Source organism: Bos javanicus, chromosome 9, assembly GCF_032452875.1.
Source record: "Bos javanicus breed banteng chromosome 9, ARS-OSU_banteng_1.0, whole genome shotgun sequence".
In the NCBI taxonomy this organism is placed as follows: Eukaryota; Metazoa; Chordata; class Mammalia; order Artiodactyla; family Bovidae; genus Bos; species Bos javanicus.
In genome coordinates, this window is record NC_083876.1 from 74895346 (window position 1) to 74913568 (window position 18223).

The 18223-nt window shown below is 44.9% G+C and overlaps 2 protein-coding genes across 3 annotated transcripts in view; both read left to right on the forward strand.

Moving 5' to 3' along the window:
- The window catches only part of PEX7 (peroxisomal biogenesis factor 7), a 78525-nt gene extending 70538 nt beyond the window's left edge, over positions 1–7987 (forward strand). For both annotated transcript variants that reach the window (XM_061428097.1, XM_061428096.1), the window contains one exon: positions 6306–7987. In XM_061428097.1, the coding sequence (XP_061284081.1) occupies positions 6306–6374 (69 nt within the window). In that variant the 3' untranslated portion in view covers positions 6375–7987. The remainder of the gene's footprint in view (positions 1–6305) is intronic.
- An 87-nt stretch (positions 7988–8074) lies between these two features.
- On the forward strand, positions 8075–17924 carry SLC35D3 (solute carrier family 35 member D3). Its single transcript, XM_061428098.1, has 2 exons — positions 8075–14374; positions 15372–17924. Exons 1-2 carry the CDS (start codon positions 13933–13935, stop codon positions 16199–16201), a joined length of 1272 nt encoding a protein of 423 aa, XP_061284082.1. The 5' UTR covers positions 8075–13932; the 3' UTR covers positions 16202–17924.
- The last annotated feature ends 299 nt before the right edge of the window (positions 17925–18223 follow it).

Sequence of the window (18223 nt, forward strand, 5' to 3'; positions counted from 1 at the left end):
TCCATGGACAGTAACACTTAATGATTAGAATCATCTCTCAGGAGACAGGACAAGGCATCGATTGTGTCTCTATAGGACAGCCTTCATTTGCAATTTTAATGGCTGAGAATCATTTGATTACTGTCAGTTTTCTATAACTTTAGAGTTGTAAAATAATCCAGTCAGAGCCAGTGGAAGGCATAAGACCCCTATAGATCCCAGTAATCCTGTGAGGCTCTAGAACAATGCCAGCATTCCACTGCAAGAACACCCAGCAGTCTATCTGCGGATTGCAACCTTTCACAGTTTTTCCTGACAGCAAGGTAACAGGCAAAGAAATGAGTCCTCGTATAGGAGCCTGAAATGGAGAAAGAGGATCTTCGGTAGATGAGAAAGGAGATATCCTGTTATTGTCTTCCCATTCTCTGTCGTGAGTCATCTGGCCTTGAAGGAGTCTATGTGTTCAGGAGTGAATTCCTGGGGGTGGGAGGGAAAGATGGCTTTGCCACGGAGAAGCAGGACCAGGGCTGGGAAAGACTCTTTGCTGTATTGGACAAGCTACTGCAATGGGTGGATCTCATCCAGTAAAACAAGAGTATTTATTACCATATCATCTGATTTACTTACTTATTTTTTGGTCTTTTTGTTAACCCTAATTTTTAGCAAAGTCTTTTAGGCTGGCTTCAGATAGGTAGCATGGGACATTAAGAAAAAGCCCTGTTTACCCTAATTTATAGAACTACGTGGTCCCTTCAAGGCCATTGGAGTTGTGATGGTAATTAATGAGCGCCCCACTGCGGACCCGCAGCGACCTCATGGTCACGTTTCTTTATCAGGAAGTCTCGTCTCTACATTGCCTCTCTTAGAGAATCTGGAGCCTTGTTAGTTTAGTAAAGTGCTTTTCTTTCTTACCTTATTATTATTACTATTTTTACTTGTTAGCTTTTTAAAATTCACAGCACTTGATGTTGTTTAGTCGCTCAGTTGTATCTGACTCTTTTGTGACCCCATGGACTGTAGTCCGCCAGACTTCTTTGTCCCACGGATTTCCCAGGGAAGAATACTGGGATAGGTTGCCATTTTCCTCTGCAGGGGATCCTCCAGACCCAGGGATTGAACTTGTGTCTCCTTCATTAGCAAGGAGGAGGATTCTTTTCCACTGAGCCACTGGAGAAGCCCAGCACTAGATGGGGTTTAATGAAATAGTTAATTAATTTTAGTTAATTAATTAGTTAATGGGTAAAGAGTGTTTGCATTAATTTGAATCAATCTATTCATGTGTGCTCAGTCATGTCCTACTCTTGGCAACCCCTTGGACTGTAGCCCCCCAGGCCCCTCTGTCCATGGGATTTTCCAGGCAGGAATACTGGCTGTGCATGCATGCTTGGTCACATCCAACTCTTTGCAACCCCATAGACTGTAGTCCACCAGGCCCTCTGTCCATGGGATTTTCTAGGCAAGAATACTGGAATGTGTTGCCATTTCCTTCTCTAGAGGATCTTCCCGACCCAGGGCTCAAACCCATGTCTGATGCATCTCCTGCATTAGGAAGTGGATTCTTTACCACTCACGCCACCTGGGAAGCCCATAATCTAGTCATGATTCTGTATCCTTGCAATTTTAGTTCTTTTTCATATTATCAATTAATTTAGTGTATAGAGTTACAAACATTTGCTGATTCAGTGGCCTTGACATTTGTTAGTTATATATATATATATATATAAGTTCTTAGTAGGTAAGAAGCTGGATTGAGAGTGCTAAATAAGGATTCAGAAACATAAGTTACAGATATGTTATATTAGAAGCTTAAGTCTCATTTCTCTGATTCTCTTTTCTGTAATAGTTGACACAACATACAGAAAGGCCCAGCACTTGAAAAACTATATACATAAATGAGACAAATAAATTTGTGTAATAATCTTTGTGTTTTGGAGTATAAAAATTTACAGTTGCAGGATTAGGCAGATAATGAGTATTGATCAGCCTTTTGTGAGGCCACGGTTTTCAGTGAACAGACTCAGCAGTGTTAGGTTCTGGTTCCACTTCTGCTGCCGTAGTGTGAATATGAGAAAAAGTTAAGCTCTGCGGTCTTAATCTATAAAACTCATTCTTTGAGCTAAACTTTATTGAATCATTGTTAAGTTATAGCACAACATGGTCCATGCCCTCAAAGAGCTGGAAACACTTGTTAATAAATAAGCACAGCTGATATATTATAGGTACAGTGAATGACTTCCCAGAGGAGGTAATGCTTAAATGGATTCTTCTGCAAAGAGGTGTCATCTCCAGGCAAAGCAAGATAAGGGCCAGAGAGGAAGGGAGGGAGAAAGGTTATTCAGGGGAGGGGATCAGTGAGAGCACACGAGCACAGAGGCATGAGCAAGATGCCAGGATTTGAGCTTTTGAGTCTGGTGCACTGAGAAACAGAAGTAGGTAGCAACCAAATCTTGAAGAGTCTGGTTTTTAATGCTTAAATTAAAAAAGTTTGATTAAAAGGTCTCTAATGCTTTCTCTAGCTTGAATTATGAGCTGAGATATTGTTAGTGAATGATAAGGAGTTGATCTGTTCTGATTGGGCTTACCTTGTGACTCAGCTGGTAAAGAATCCACCTGCAATGCAGGAGACCTATGTTCAATGCCTGAGTTGGGAAGATCCCCTGGAGAAAGGAAAGGCTACCCAGTTCAGCATTCTGGCCTGGAGAATTCCATGGACTGTAAAGTCCGTTGGTATTCCAAAGAGTTGGACACGATTGAGCAACTTTCACTTTACTTCAAGTTCTGATTAATCTGTAGTTCCTGTATTCTATAGTGACAGCCAGGTAATTTGACTGACTGAGACTTTGAGTTCCCTTTTGTAACTTTCAACCTTTGCAACCATTAAAGGACCGGAAATATAGTTCAAATAACTTTGGTCAAATCTCTTGCTGCTTCATCCTTAATGTTGCTGTCTACATTTTTTTTATTTCCTTCTCTTACTTCTGGAAAATTTCGAATGTATAGAAAGTAAACAATGCTATGCTATGCTAAGTCACTTCAGTCGTGTCCGACTCTGTGCGACCCCATAGACGGCAGCCCACCAGGCTTCCCTGTCCCCGGGTTTCTCCAGGCAAGAACACTAGAGTGAGTTGCCATTTCCTTCTCCAATGCATGAAAGTGAAAAGTGAAAGTGAAGTCGCTCAGTAGGTGTCCGACCCTCAGCGACCCCATGGACTGCAGCCTTCCAGGCTCCTCCATCCATGGGATTTTCCAGGCAAGAGTACTGGAGTGGGGTGCCATTGCCTTCTCCGAAAGTAAACAATAGGATAATATAATTCCATTATCCAGATTTGACAATTACCAACATTCTTGTTTTGTTTATTTCTCAACTCATGTCCTCATTCAATTTTTATTATTGTCATTATTATTCTTACTGTTTCTAGGTGTCATTTTTGTACACTGAAATATACAAATCTTATATATAGGTTTTTGACAAACAGATATACTTGTGTAATCTACATCTCATCTCAATACAAAACAATTGCATCTTCCTTTCAAATTTCCTTGTTCTCCTTTCCAGACTCTCCCTGGCCCCATACCTCCCTCCAGTTGAAAAGACAAAACAACCATTTCCTTAATTTTTATTTTGCCTTAGATTAGTTTTGCCTGTTTTAGAACTTACATGATGGCATCTCCTATATGTGCTCTTTGGTTTCTGTCTTCTTTCACTCACTCACTGTCTGTGAGATTCATCCATGTTGCTCCCTCCACCATCAGTAGTTCCCTCCGTGGTGTTGCTTAGCATTGTTCTATTGTTTGAATTTACTAGTTTGTCAGCCATTCTTTTGTATGTGTTATGCTTGTTTCCAGTTGTGTGCTATTGTGAATGAGGTTGCTAAGGATATCCTTATATACACTGTTTTGTAAAAATGTTTTCAGTTCTGTTGGAAGCCCCCTCTAGGAGTGAAATCACTTGCTGTGTGTTTATAAGAAACAGCCAGTTTTCCACAGTGGTTATACCAACACAGGCTTTCCAGGTGGCGCTAGTGGTAAAGAACAACCGGTGTGCCAATGCAGGAGACATAAGAGACACAGGTTCCATCCCTGGGTTGGGAAGATCCCCTGGAGGAGGGCATGGCAACCCACTCCAGTATTCTTGCCTGGAGAATCCCATGGACAGAGGAGCCTGGCGGGCTATAGTCCATAGGGTCGCAAAGGGTCAGACACAACTGAAGCAGCTTAACACACATAACACACTTGAGAGTGACAGCTCCTCTGCATCCCTCCTAACATTTGATGTTGTCTGTCTTTAATTTGGGGGCTTCCCTGGTAGCTCAGCTGGTAAAGAATCTGCCTGCAATGCAGGAGACCCCAGTTTGATTCCTGGGTCGGGAGAAGGGATAAGCTATCCACTCCAGTATTCTTGGGCTTCAGTGGCGGCTCAGATGGTAAAGAATCCATCTGCGGTGTGGGAGACCTGGGTTCGATCCCTGGGTTGGGAAGATCCCCTGGAGGAGGGCATGGCAACCCACTCCAGTATTCTTGCCTGGAGAATCCACATGGACAGAGGAGCCTGGCGGGCTACATTCCATGCATGGGGTCACAAAGAGTCAGACACGACTGAATGACTAAGCACAGCACAGCACATCTTTAATTTTAGCCATTCTTGTGCATATGTAGTGGTATCTCATTGTGGTTTTTATTTGCATTTCCATGATGCCTAATGATTATTGAATGTTTTTATGTGCTTATTGATCATTTATATGTTTTTTATCTGTTAATAAAGTCTATTGTTCATTTTTAATTGGGTTGTCTTTATTACTGAGTTATAGTAATTCTTTATATATTCTGGATACAAATTCTTTGCCAGATGTCTGTTTTGTGAAAATTTTCTCCCACTCTGTGTTTTGCTTATTCAGTTTCTTAGTGGTGTCTTTGGATGATCACAAGTTTTATTTGATTGAGTCTGTTATCTAGTCTTTATGGTTATTACTTCCTGTTTAAGAAATCTTTGCTTGCCCTCGGATTGAGACTATATGTCTCTTGTGTTTTCTTCTAAAAGCTTTATACCATTAGCTTTTATATTTCAGTCTGTGATCCATCCATCTTAAATGAACTTTTGTTTTCTGGTGTAAAGTTGGGCTTTAATTCTTATGTTTTCCATATGGCCATCCTGTTCTAGCATCATTTGTTGAAGAGACTTTTCTTTTCCTATTGGGTTGTTTTGGAACATTTGTTAAAAAGCAGCTGTCCAAGTGTTGGGTCTGTTCCAGAGCTGTGTTCTGTTCCTTTGATCTGTTTGTATATTCTTATCCAGTTTTGCACTGTGTTGATTGCTTTTCTTTTATGATTAGTCCTGACTCCAGTAGTGTAAACAGTACAACTCTGTTGTTCTTTTTCAAAATTTTTGTGGCTATTCTAGATCCTCTTTCTACATAAACTAAAAGTCATCTTCTATATTTTTATTAAAAAGCTTGCTGGGATTATGAATTTTTTATAAATCATTTAGGGGAAAAATTAACTTTTTAATAAATATCGAACCCATGAACATGGTATCTTTTCCATTTATTCGGGCCATCTTTAATTTCTCTCAGCTGCATTTTAGGGTGGATGTTTTGCATACCTTTTGTTAAATGTGTTTCTAAGTATTTTGTTATTTGATGCTATTCTAAGTGAATTTTTTATTCGCAGTTTAAAAATTTTCTCTTGTTGGTATACAGAAATACAGTTGATTTTATACCCTGAGATATTGCTATACTTACCAGTTTTTTAACACACATTTTTGAGCACCCTGAACTATTTTCGCTTCATGTTTTTATGTGACTTTTTAGACTTGAATGTCTATGTCTACCTTATATCTGCCCCTAAAGAGGGCCAGTGTGAATGCAATGGCATTTGTGAAATCTTCTGACACTTTCCCAGCTAGAGTCAAAGAATTGCTTCCCTGAGAGTCTATTAGAGCACTTTCCACTTTTGGTTTTGAATGAGCCATTCTTTGAAGGCAGGCACTATGCTTTTCCTTCTCTTTTATCCCCATAATAGCTGGTATGGTGTCTTGGTTCACAGTTTAGGAATGTACCTTTTCAACATTTATCTCAGGACCCGTAGGGAATTATGTAGCTCTGGTGGGAAACCCTTACAGGCAACTTTAGTCACTTGGAAACAAGCCCCAAAGTGTATCTTAAAAAGGGAAAATAGACTTTTTTCCAGAAATGTGTTCCTGTGTTCCTCCTATTTAAAGATCTGTTCAGTGGTGGATGATCTACTTACACTCCAAGTGACTTAGGCTTTTTTCTCCCAGTTTTGAATGTTTGTGGATTGTTTCTTCTCACTTCCTTTTTGTTTTCCAGGTGGCTGACTGTGCTTGGGATGAAACAATAAAGATATATGATCCTGTTTGTCTTACCATGCTGGCTTGAGACAAGCTTCTTCATTCAGAAACAAAGGAGACTGACTGAAGAACTGCTTAGCAGGAAATAAGTTATTGATACTATAGATTTTATGTTTTTATATACTATTCATATTTCAAATTTTAAAAATTCATTTTGGAATCAATTTTGAGGCAGCTGATAAAGACTTTGGTTCACTATTTAAAGCCTGGTACATAAGCCATATTTCTTAAAAATCTTAAGAATAATTGAAGTTATGGTATATGGTGTATCTTATAGTATCTATTAAAGTATAACCTATTATAAAATGGATTAAAATATGGGAGCTCTGTAGATTATATTGATAGTGATATATTTCACTTTTAATTTGTCATTTTTGATTTAAAATATAATGACTGCTATTGATAAAAATCACAAAAACGGTATCTCTTGATCATTTATGATTCTATGACACCCCTACCAAGGTTACTTTTTCTAATACAGTACATATGTATAACACTATATAATATTGATACATCTATGGTTATAGTAACAGGGCTCTAGTAACTGCAGATTTATTCAGCGATTATTTATTGAGCATCTACTACATGCTTGACACACAGAATGAATGAGATTCTCTCAAGGCCTGGTGTCCGTCATACATAAGAACATGGGAGCTTTCCTGGTGGTAAAGAATCCGCCTGCCAATGCTGGAGACTCGGGTTCAGTCCCTGGTCCAGAAAGATCCCACATGCTGCAGAGCAACTAGTCCGTGTGCCACAACTTTTGAGCCTGTGCTCTAGAGCCTGGGAGCTACAGCTACTGAGCCCACATGCCTAGAGCCTGTGCTCTGCAATAAGAGAAGCCACCACAATTAAAAAACGTGCACACAACTAGAGAGTACCCCACTCACTGCAACTTTAGAGAAAAGCCTGCACAGCAACAAGGACCCAGCAAGCCAAAAATAAATAAATAAAATTATTAAAAAAAAAAAAGATGCTGAGAGTTAAGAGCTTACATGTATTTTACTTTTATTCAAATATTTTTAGATATTATACCCATGACCCTATATTTTTCTCTTCCTATTTCTCTATAATCAGATTTTTGAAAAACTGGTCACTGGGCAAAAAGTCTTAGGTCCTACAAAGGTTTCAGGAAATTACCTTAAAACTAAGTAATGAAATACTTAGTTAATTCATAACTAATAATGAAATATCCTAATTAATGCCATAAACCCTCCTCACTACCTCCTTAGGTCTTGAAAAACCTTAAGGTGTGATGATCCATAAAAAATTAGGTTGAAAGAGAAAAAGTAGTAGAATAGACAACTTTGTTCAGGAAGGAGGGGATATATGTACACCTATGACTGATTCCCTTGCAACTCAGCTGGTAAAGAATCCGTCTGCAATGTGAGAGAGCTAGGTTCCATCCCTGGGTTGGGAAGATCCCCTGGAGAGGGAAAGGCTACCCATTCCAGTATTCTGGCCTGGAGAATTCCATTGACCGTATAGTCCATGGTATCGCAAAGAGTCAGACATGACTGAGCAACTTTCACTTTCACATTGCTGATTCATGTTGAGGTTTGACAGAAAACAACAAAATTCTGTAAAGCAATTGTCCTTCAATTAAAAAATGAATAAATTAAAAATGTTACAAATGCCAAAGCTGTCATTAAATTTTTAACAAGTTTTTGAGAATTTGTAAAGAGAAAAATACATTCGTAGTTATCAGAACAAAAATAAAATATATGTATATTGTCTAATTTATGTATTTCCCAGTTTCTACAGAAAAACCAGATGCCTTACAAGATACAAAAATAAAAAAAACAAAAGGAAACATAAAGTGGAGCAAAGCGTGAGCTTGAAAATATATGTATTCTAAGAATAAGTTTTAGAAAGTTGCTACTGGAGGTGTAAATGGGAAGTCTGGTCAAGTACAGGATGCAGTGGCCAAGGCCTGAGGGCAAGGACCTCATTCTGGCTTGGCCCTAGCACTATGCCCGGCACATAGAAAGTGTTCAGTGAATATCTGTCGAATGAATGAATGGTCTCACAGAAAGTATTAACTCTTTTTGGTTCTTAGACCAATCAGTGCTGTTTTTGAGAGGCCCCCATAGAGAGGACACTGCTTCACATGACTGTCTTGTAAGGTCCAAGGTGCTCAAGCACGTCCTTAGAGCTGGCACAATGATGAGGTCAGTTCAGAAACTGCTTTTGTGTTGCCTCCCTCCGTAAGAAAAACAAACTGTTGAACCAAGTGTATGCAGCTCAGTAAAAGCAGGTTCACAGCTCTGTATGGGCAGAATTTATAATAGACCTTCTAAAATACCTAACCCAGATCATGTTTACAGTGAAAGGAAATGACTTATTTTCCTTTTAAAATGCAAGAGATTTTATTAAAATAATTTACCGTGTATCATCTGAAACAGACACTGGTAATTTAAAAACTAATATCCCTCTCGATTCCCACCCCCCCTTCTGTTTTGGAGATGTTAGAGCTATTTAGAACACTACTTACCTCAGAATACCTTAGAATAATACTTACCTCAGGTGCTTGGGGTCTGTTAATCTGAAGGAGGGTGGAGGAACATTTATTCAGTGAGTTCCTTGAGCTAGGATTGTCAAGCTAGAGGGAAAGGAGCTGGATTCTATCCTGAAAGAGAATGCACAAGAGTTTTGAATTCTTACTAATTCACAAACCAAGCAGCCTCTGGACTTTGAGAGGACAGCCAGTCCTTCCCTCTAGGTCTGGAAAATCAGAATTTGTCTCCTGGCAGCTGAGTTCTTGAGTTTCATCCCCGTCTGCCTCTCCCAAGTTCCTCCTGTACCTGCAGTGAGAGCACAGCACTGAGGAGTGACTGCAGGAAAGGGGAACTCAGGTCACTGGGTATCTTCTGTGACCTGGGCATCACATGAGATGCTTTCTGTATCTTATTCCCTTTAATCTTTATGACATCCCTGCAAGGAAGCCCTCCCATTTTCCAGACACGGAAACAAAGGCTTTCAGAGGCCATAATTGCCAGGAAGTATGGAGCTGGAATTTGAAATCAGCTATGACTCGATCTGGTCCTGCCACGTGGCTTTTTTCTTAGAAATAACAGAAATTGGCCCACTGAGAAACAGGAAGTTGTGGGACTCTCTGGTAACTAGATCCTCCTCATTCCTAAGAGAATTGTTTCCAAGTCTAAACTGACAAGATTGTGTTTGCAAGTTTAAAGAGCTAAGAAACACCGTGGGTGACCCTCCTAAAGCATGTCTCATCTGGGAAGACTCAGGCTGAGGGTCAGCTGTCCCTTCTGCTTTTGGCAGTGAGCCCTCTCTGTGTATCTTAGCTATAATTTGGCTCTTCCAGAAATGAACTCATTAATTTATTACTTAATAGGCCTCTTTTTTGAAAGAGATAATCTATTTATATGTTCTTGACTTCCATACTGACTACTCCTGAATCTCCTACCTTCTCCGCCTGGGTCTCCCAGTTGAACCAAATTCATCTTGCTCACTACATGGGTTCCTCCTGCACGTGTGTTTTTCATTTGTTGTCAGTACAGTCCACCCAGTAGCTCAAGCTAAACTCCTAATGCCATCCTTGCTCCTTTCCTTATTCCCACCTCTCCACTCCAAGACACATCAAATCAGTCACTAAGTCCTATCCCTTTTACCCCCTAAATACTTCTCCACTCTGTCTCTTCTCCTCAATCCAAACACCACCGCCCTAGTTCAAGCCCTCATTAGCTTTTCTCTGGACAATCGCTGCAGTTTCCTAAGTGATGTGTCTGTTTCGAGTTCTGTGCCCTCAGAGCCATCCTTCTCAACACAGCTGCCGGAGGCTGATCTAAAATGCAATCTGATTACATCAATTTCAGTGTAAAACCTTTCTCTGCTTATAGGATTGCCTACAGGAAAAAGTTCAAGCTCACTAACCAGGCAGCCAAGGTCCTCTGGGGCTAGCCCTTGCCTCTATCTGCAGTGTTGCTTCTCTCCACACTGTCACAACTTTGTGCCCCAGGAACACCAGCGTGCTCACAAACTCCCCATGCAAATAATGCTTCCAAAGTCACTCAGGTGATTTTTAGCCGGCCTCAGATACTCACTGTGTAGAACCCTCCACTGGCTGAGTGTCCCTGAAACATGGCATCTGGCTTTCCATGAGACTGACTAAGACAAGAGAAAGAGAAAATTCAACATGGAAGCCTCGGTCTTTTACATACTCATCTCCGAATGAGGCCATCACCTCTTGCTGCCTCCTGTCAGTCGCGGCCACTCAGACCAACCATTCTAGAGCGTGGGAGGGGCTCACAGGGCGTAAAGATGCGGAAGCAGCAATCTATGGGGACTCTTAGAGGCTGGTTACAGTGTGCTTTTATAGACAGGTGTGTATGATATTCCTAAGTATTTTTTTTTTGAAGGAGGGCTTGTATGCATCCATATATGCACAAGATAAACTGAAATGTTCATGTCAAACTCTTAACAGTAGCCAACTCTGTAGTGGGGCTGGGGGTGGGAACTATGGGAAACAGCAAGTTCTCTTTATAAATTTTGTTTTCCTCTTACATAGTATAATGAGCATGCCTTATTTTTGCAATTAAAATCATGAAATAAGACCTTATTTTCTTCTCCAGGAAGCCTTCTCTGATGCACTTCTCAGGCTGATGTTGCCGCCCTCCTTGGCGCTCCCCTGTTTCTGGCACAAGCCCCCACTGTTGTATAAGTGTCATTGTGTTACCTTATCTCCTCCTGTGAATCCCTTAAGGACTAAGATGGGCGTTTATCTCTGAATCCTCTGTGGCTAAGAGATGGCCTGGTACAAAACACTAGCTGGATATATTCACCAAATAAACAAACTAAAGGATTTATTTAATATTGTAAAAATATATTGTGTGGCTCCAAAGAAAATGGACCCTAGATACCAGTAGGTCAAATAAGTTTTTGACCTTCAGATTGACATTTATGTTCAATTAACCTTGCTAAAAATGGTATTCTTATTCCCACCCACCCCCCATTTTTCTTCAGGAGATTTCCCATTTTTTTCTTTTAGGAGCTTATCTAGTAACTGGTGTGGGAGATGGTATTAACTTTGTAAAAAATGAAAGCCCTAATGGAAAAGAATTATCTGCAGTAAAGTGGAGAAAATGCACTGTTCCATGCCAATGCAGGTTTCAAATTAAGCTAAATATTCTTGCCTAAATGAGAAGAGTAAGATAGCTGAATCAGCCTCAAATCTTTTACTTAATGTTAGCATCACAAATGGAAGCAATTATAATTGCTGGCAGAAATGAATCATTCCAAAACTAGGTCTGTGCAGACAATTCTTTATATTCACTTAATATGGCTTAAAACCACCATTCTTTGATTGGAACAGCCCCCAGAAGTAGAACAGTGGTATTTGCTGATGTTGTCTTTAAAAAATTAATTTTCAAAAGTTTGTATGAGTGTACTTTAAATATAGGCTTATACTACACACACAAATTTCAACTGTTGCTTCAAACCTCATTTTCTAAAGAAATAACATCAACAGTTGAAGAACAGAGTCCCTGAAATAGCCAATGGTGTGTAACCAAAGATTGTAGCTACAAAAAAAAAAAAAAAAAAAACCCACCCAGAAACCCACAAATTCCCCAGGGAACCGGAAGCACGCATGTAACTATAATACTATCGAGTGTTGTTCCTGGAAAGTTGGCACAGGGGCCATTCTGAAAACATTTTCTTGAATACACTCACCTGTGGGGGGGCAGGGAGGTGGCCTTACTAGGCCCTGGGCATCCCAGCTAGAAACAGGTCTGTCTCTCCCACCCACGTGAGCTCCCAGCACACACAAAGCTGGCTAAGATGAAAGATCGCTATGATGGTACCTATCCCCGACGTAAACTGTTCTTTTCCTTCCGGCACCAATAATAATCGCGGCTTCAACATCTGGACTGGAAATGATGCGGTGGAAGTGTGGAGGACAAAAAAGGAACTGCTGGGGAAATGTATCGTGTGTATTAGGTTATTGTCGTAGTTAGAAGATTGGGATCCTGGTGGGTAACAGAAGTGAAGGAAACGGAGAGGTAGGGCGCCGCGATCTCGAGCCCTCTTCCTTGCTCCCAAGCCCTGGTCAAGCCTGTCCTGTTTAAGTAGCACGAAAACTAAACTGTGCTCACTCTTAGCGGTAACCTCGGCTGGGCGAACCCCTCTGATGCTGAGTTTACTGGTCCGGACGTTACTTTACAGAAAACTTAATTCAGATTAATGGGACACACAAGTCTTGCACCTGCAGAAATTAAGAATTTCATTATTTTACTCTGAGTCAAATAAGAAGTAAACAGTCCACCAGTCCTGTGGGAGGCGGACATCTCCTGGGCCGGGGAGCCAGGAGGTAGGGGTTGTCTTGCTTTCCAAAGTGGCGGGCTGTAGGTTGCGCGGATCCAGAGAAAGCTGTTATCAAGTCTCATCCCGGGTTCCCGCCCCTGGGACTGTGCCCTCCCCAGCCTCCACGCCCGCAACCCCTAGAGCCTCCAGTCGCTCCCGGCTCACCCCTGGGAACCGGCGCCCCGGCGATCCTCCGGAACCATTAGACGCTACTTGGACTCAGAGTCTGCTTTTTGGCTTATTTCACATCTTTGCCTCGCTTGCAATAGACGTCCATGCCCCCCGCCCCCAGGCTTTGCAGCCCCGCGAGGCCACGGCGCGCCCCGTAACATCCCTGCGCTCCTAGCCGCGAGCGTAATCCCAGGTCCCTCCGTAGAAGGAGCAAGGACTGGAGAGCGCGTCGCCTGAGACTGGAAGGGACCGGTTCGCGCCCTAAGTGAAGCACGCCCCGGTGGCGTCCTTGGGGGGACTCTGGGTTCCTTCAACGGTGGGGCGTTGGCATCCGAGCATCCGGGAGCCCCGAAACCCGCGGGAACCGAAGTTTCTCTCTTCCCTGGCCGGCAGCTGAACAGGGTCCCGCGGCTGCGCCGGGAGAAACCGTGGGTGGAAAAGCCGCTGCATCTCGCGGGGAAGGGGGCTGAGGGCGCTCTCACTCGTTGAGGCTAATAAACGCGGCGCGACCCCGGAACGCTGTTGTTTCTAAAATCTTTAGCTGTGTCCGCGATCCCCCAGCCCGGATCCGGGAAGGAGGGACGAGCGCGAGCGGCTGGCAATGCAGGAGAAGAGGGGCCCGCGCTCCGACACCCGACCCGGGTGGGTGCTGGGGCGCCCGAGGGGAGCAGGTCCGGTCCCCCTCGCGGCAGCTGCCGAGGTTTCCAGCCGCAGAGCGTCCTCCCTGCCGGTGAAACCGCGTGGGACACAACCCATCGCCGCTCGTCACCTACTTACAAGTCGCTGTCGCTAGGATTCCCGCCACTCCTCTCAGACCAGCCCCCCACCTCTGCCACTTTTCGGAGTCCCCCGCCCCCGTCTCTGCCTCCCCGGAGCTGCGGGGCAGTCGGACGCGGAACCGCCGAGCCGCGAGGACGCCTGCCTTGAGCTGCCTTCTCTCCGCAACCGAGCCGGCGCCCCCTGCCCTTCGCCGCGGTGTTGGGCGGGCGCCCCTACCGCCCTCGCTCAGCGGCTCATCCCGGCCTTCTTCCACGCTGTCCTCCAGCCGGTCCCGTAGCTTCGCCACAGCCGGGTGCGGCGGGGCAGGCGCGATGCGACAGCTGTGCCGCCGGGGCCGCGTTCTGGGCATCGCGGTGGCCATCGCGCACGGGGTCTTCTCCGGCTCCCTCAACATCCTGCTTAAGTTCCTCATCAGCCGCTACCAGTTCTCCTTCTTGACCCTGGTGCAGTGCCTGACCAGCTCCACCGCGGCGCTGAGCCTGGAGCTGCTGCGGCGCCTGGGGCTCATCGCGGTGCCCCCCTTCGGCCTGAACCTGGCTCGCTCCTTCGCGGGGGTCGCCGTGCTCTCCACGCTGCAGTCCAGCCTCACTCTTTGGTCCCTGCGCGGCCTCAGCCTACCCATGTACGTGGTCTTCAAGCGCTGCCTGCCCCTGGTCACCATGCTTATCGGCGTCCTGGTGCTCAAGAACGGAGCGCCCTCGCCGGGGGTGCTCGCGGCCGTGCTCATCACCACCTGCGGCGCGGCTCTGGCAGGTGAGCTGGACCCGCGCGGACCCCCGACCCACCCCGCCCCACCAGCCAGTGACCTCAGGGATCACTCAGTGCAAAGCCCTCACTTCCAGATGGGGAGACTGAGGCAGGGAGCTTTGAACGCGGTGGCTCCGCTAGCAGATGGGACCCCTGAGACCCAGCCGAGTCTTCCTCTGCGCTCCGGCCTCCTCCTTTAGAGCCCTCACTCCCACTACTAGTCCGGGTTTCCGACCCCCGCCCCTGTCTCGCTCTTTAAAGCCCTTCCCTCCTCGCCCTCCCCCTTCCGTCTTCCCCCTTTATTTCTTCCTTCCTCCGGGAGGGGGTGGGCGAGCCGCCCTAGCCTGGGAGCTAGAGCCCCCAGACCGAGACGGAAGGTGGGGGTCGAGAACTTCCCTGGGTCACGCGGGGCCGGAGTGGGCAGGGACGATGCGAGCCAAGTTTGAGCCCCGAGGCTAGCTTGGGATCTCCGGCGCCGCGCAGGGGGCTGCAGACTCTAGGCAGAGGTGGGCGGATTGAGACTCGGGCAGGTTGGGCGTGGAGGGCTGAGCGAGATGGGTGCCTGCGGAGCGGGCAACCTTCTTTCGAGGGTCTCCCCATGCCCACGCTGCCCGGGGAAAGCCACGAGCCGGGACCCCCCTCTCTCTTCTGTGCCCCACGGAGGCGGCAGTCGTACCACGTGCCCAGGCGACACCCGTGCCAGCTCGGGGAAGCCACAGCGCCTACTCCGAGGGCATCGGTGCTGTCCTGAGCCTCTGTCTTGGAGAGAGGTAGACGGGACGCCCCCGAGGATAAGGAAGGGAGGGCGCGCCTCTCCTGCCTTGAACTGGGCAATTGACTGTACTTGGCTTTTCCTTTCGATACGCGTGGGTAGAGCTAGGGCGCACACCCTACTTTCCAGCCTACGCCGTTGCCCCCCGTGGTTGCCAACTCCCGCTAACCCAGTGTCTTCTCTGTTTCCTTCCTGCCCTACGTTCCTCGGACCTCTCTCGATGCACTCCAGGAGCCGGTGACCTGACCGGCGACCCCATCGGGTACGTCACCGGCGTGCTGGCGGTGCTGGTGCACGCCGCCTATTTGGTGCTCATCCAGAAGGCGAGCGCAGACACGGAGCACGGGCCGCTCACCGCGCAGTACGTCATCGCCGTGTCCGCCACCCCGCTGCTGGTCGTCTTATCCTTTGCCAGCACCGACTCGATCCACGCCTGGACCTTCCCCGGCTGGAAGGACCCGGCCATGGTGACCATCTTCGTGGCGTGCATCCTGATCGGCTGTGCCATGAACTTCACCACGCTGCACTGCACCTACATCAACTCGGCGGTGACCACCAGCTTCGTGGGAGTGGTGAAGAGCATCGCTACCATCACTGTGGGTATGGTGGCCTTCAGCGACGTGGAGCCCACCTCTCTATTCATTGCTGGCGTCGTGGTGAACACCCTGGGCTCCATCATTTACTGTGCGGCCAAATTTTTGGAAACTAGAAAGCAGATCAACTACGAGGACCTGGAAACACAGCCGGGGGGAGAGGAGGCGCAGCCAAGTGGAGATCAGCTGCCATTCGTCATGGAGGAGCTGCCCGCAGAGGGTGGAAATGGCGGGTCGGAAGGTGGGAAGGCAGCAGGTGGCTCCACTCAACGGGATGGGCAAGAGGCTAGGGGCAGCCCCAGAGGGGTTTCGCTGATGGCTAGGAGCTCGCAGATCTCAGACAGCCCTGAAGAAGTGGGCAGGAGTTCATTAAAGGATGCTTACCTCGAAGTGTGGAGGTTAGTTAGGGGAGCCAAGTATGTAAAGAAGGATTATTTGATAGACAATGAGGAGTTACCCAGTCCTTGAAAAGGAAATGCACGTATGTATATATGTACATACACTTATTTTATATGTGAAAGATGACATATTTTAATGAGGAGCCGCCCAGTTTCATGCTTTGAGTGGGGAAGGGGAGCAAAGAAAGAAGCTGAAATGCCTGACTGCAACAATGTTGTACCCGCGTGAATTTTTTAGCCTGAGAATACCAGAGGCATCAGAGAGGCAAAAGAATGTGAAGGTGACTAAGAAACAAAGGCAGGGTTTCAGCTGCAGATTCCTAGCACATTTTTGGTCATTATGACCATAACCAAATATCTGCATGTATGGAGAGTCCTTCAACTACCCCCTCCAAAGATGGAGCATAGAGATGATGGCAGCACTTAATTAAGTTCAAAGATTACATGCAGGGGCACCTTTTTGACGATAGTTTGAACTATAGTTTTTATGGCCACTTCGGAAGAATATATTATTGAAATGACATATTTAAATACACTGAATTAATGTTTACTGTTTAAAGTCACCAGAAATATGTTTACTCTAATTTACTTTCAAAAAATATATAAGTGCTCTACTCTTCTATTGGTAGAAAATGTTAAAACTATTTTGAAACTGAATTCTTAGCTTTAATCATGAAGTTTAAAGTTGGCTTTTAGTAATTAAAAATATTTGAAAGGTTTTTTAGTTCATTGCTTTGTAATATTTGTTATTGAATGCCATAACCTTTTTAAAAAACAGTTTTACTGTGTCCAGTATTCTTTCAAGCAAATGCAATGGCTGATGTATAATTCAGTGTTAACTGAAACCCAAACAGAAATGAGACCGTTCAGTTAAGCTAGGCCTTTCAAGTCGCACTGCACATCCTAAACCGTGTTACAAAAAGAGCAACTGCTATATTCACTTTATGATATTTTTCTATCTTAAATTTGTCAAAATAAAGTATGAGTCTCTACTAAAAGGTATATTGTTAGAAATTTGTCTTAGACACACCTGTGTTCTGTTGTTGCTGTGTGGCTTGTGTTTGCCCCCTATGAGTGGTGTTTAGTATCTGGGGCACAGGGCCCACCCTCCATCAGGAACTTCTAAATTAGCATGGCAGTTTGGTTTCAAACAACCACATCAAAAACACTCTCATTTTCCAGTCAAGGAAAGGTAAAGTAGAATTAAGTCCTGCCTCATGCTGCCTTATGAGAGCCATCCACATCTGACTTCAGTTAAGATGGAGTTTGAAAGGTAATAAAAGCGGGAAGCCAGGGGAAGTCTTCCTGTCAGCCCCTCCCAGAGTGTACTTGGAAGGTGAAGACACTCATCATTTGCCAGCATGTTTCTGAGACTTTATTTTTCTTCATTTTCCAAAGATGAAAACCAAGCAAAAAGCAGAGGCATCAGTTTTTCTCTACAAGCTGGTAAGTGTCATCGTGACGGTTTATGATTGGTTCTGGCTTGCTTGTTTTCATCAGCAATTGATGTTTCCGTAGTCACCTCTAGAAGCCATTTAAGTGGTAGGAGCTGTCATATGGCTGCAGTTAGAAATGGTTGACTAGAGTTATAATGACTTCTTTCAAAATAAGCATTAAAGGTAATGCCAGCATGCCAGAAGGCAACATCCTGTAGCTACTCTGTGAAGCTGAGAATTTGTGAAAAGCAGCAAAACCGAACAAAGTATATATTTTTTAAGTCCACTATCAGACAAATCAATAAAATGATTGTTTTTCACTGAAAAAATTCCCTTTTGGTTAAAACTGTGGGTTTGCATTTATTACAAAAAGATTAACTCTTTTCTGTCAATAGACTTGTAGAAACATTTGTAGAGACACTCCAACCAATCCAGTGGAAGCATTTCCTTTACTTGGATGGATGAACTCCATTCATTCAAGGATGGTCATGGGAACTGTCGGAGCCAAGGAGGTGCAAAGGTACTTTTGGTAAGACTTAAGTTTCCTATTTTTCTTTTCTGGGCTTGCCTGGTGGCTCAGCAGTAAAGAATCTGCCTGCCAGTGCAGGAGATGCGAGTTCAATCCCTAGGTTGGGACGATCCCCTGGAGAAGGAAA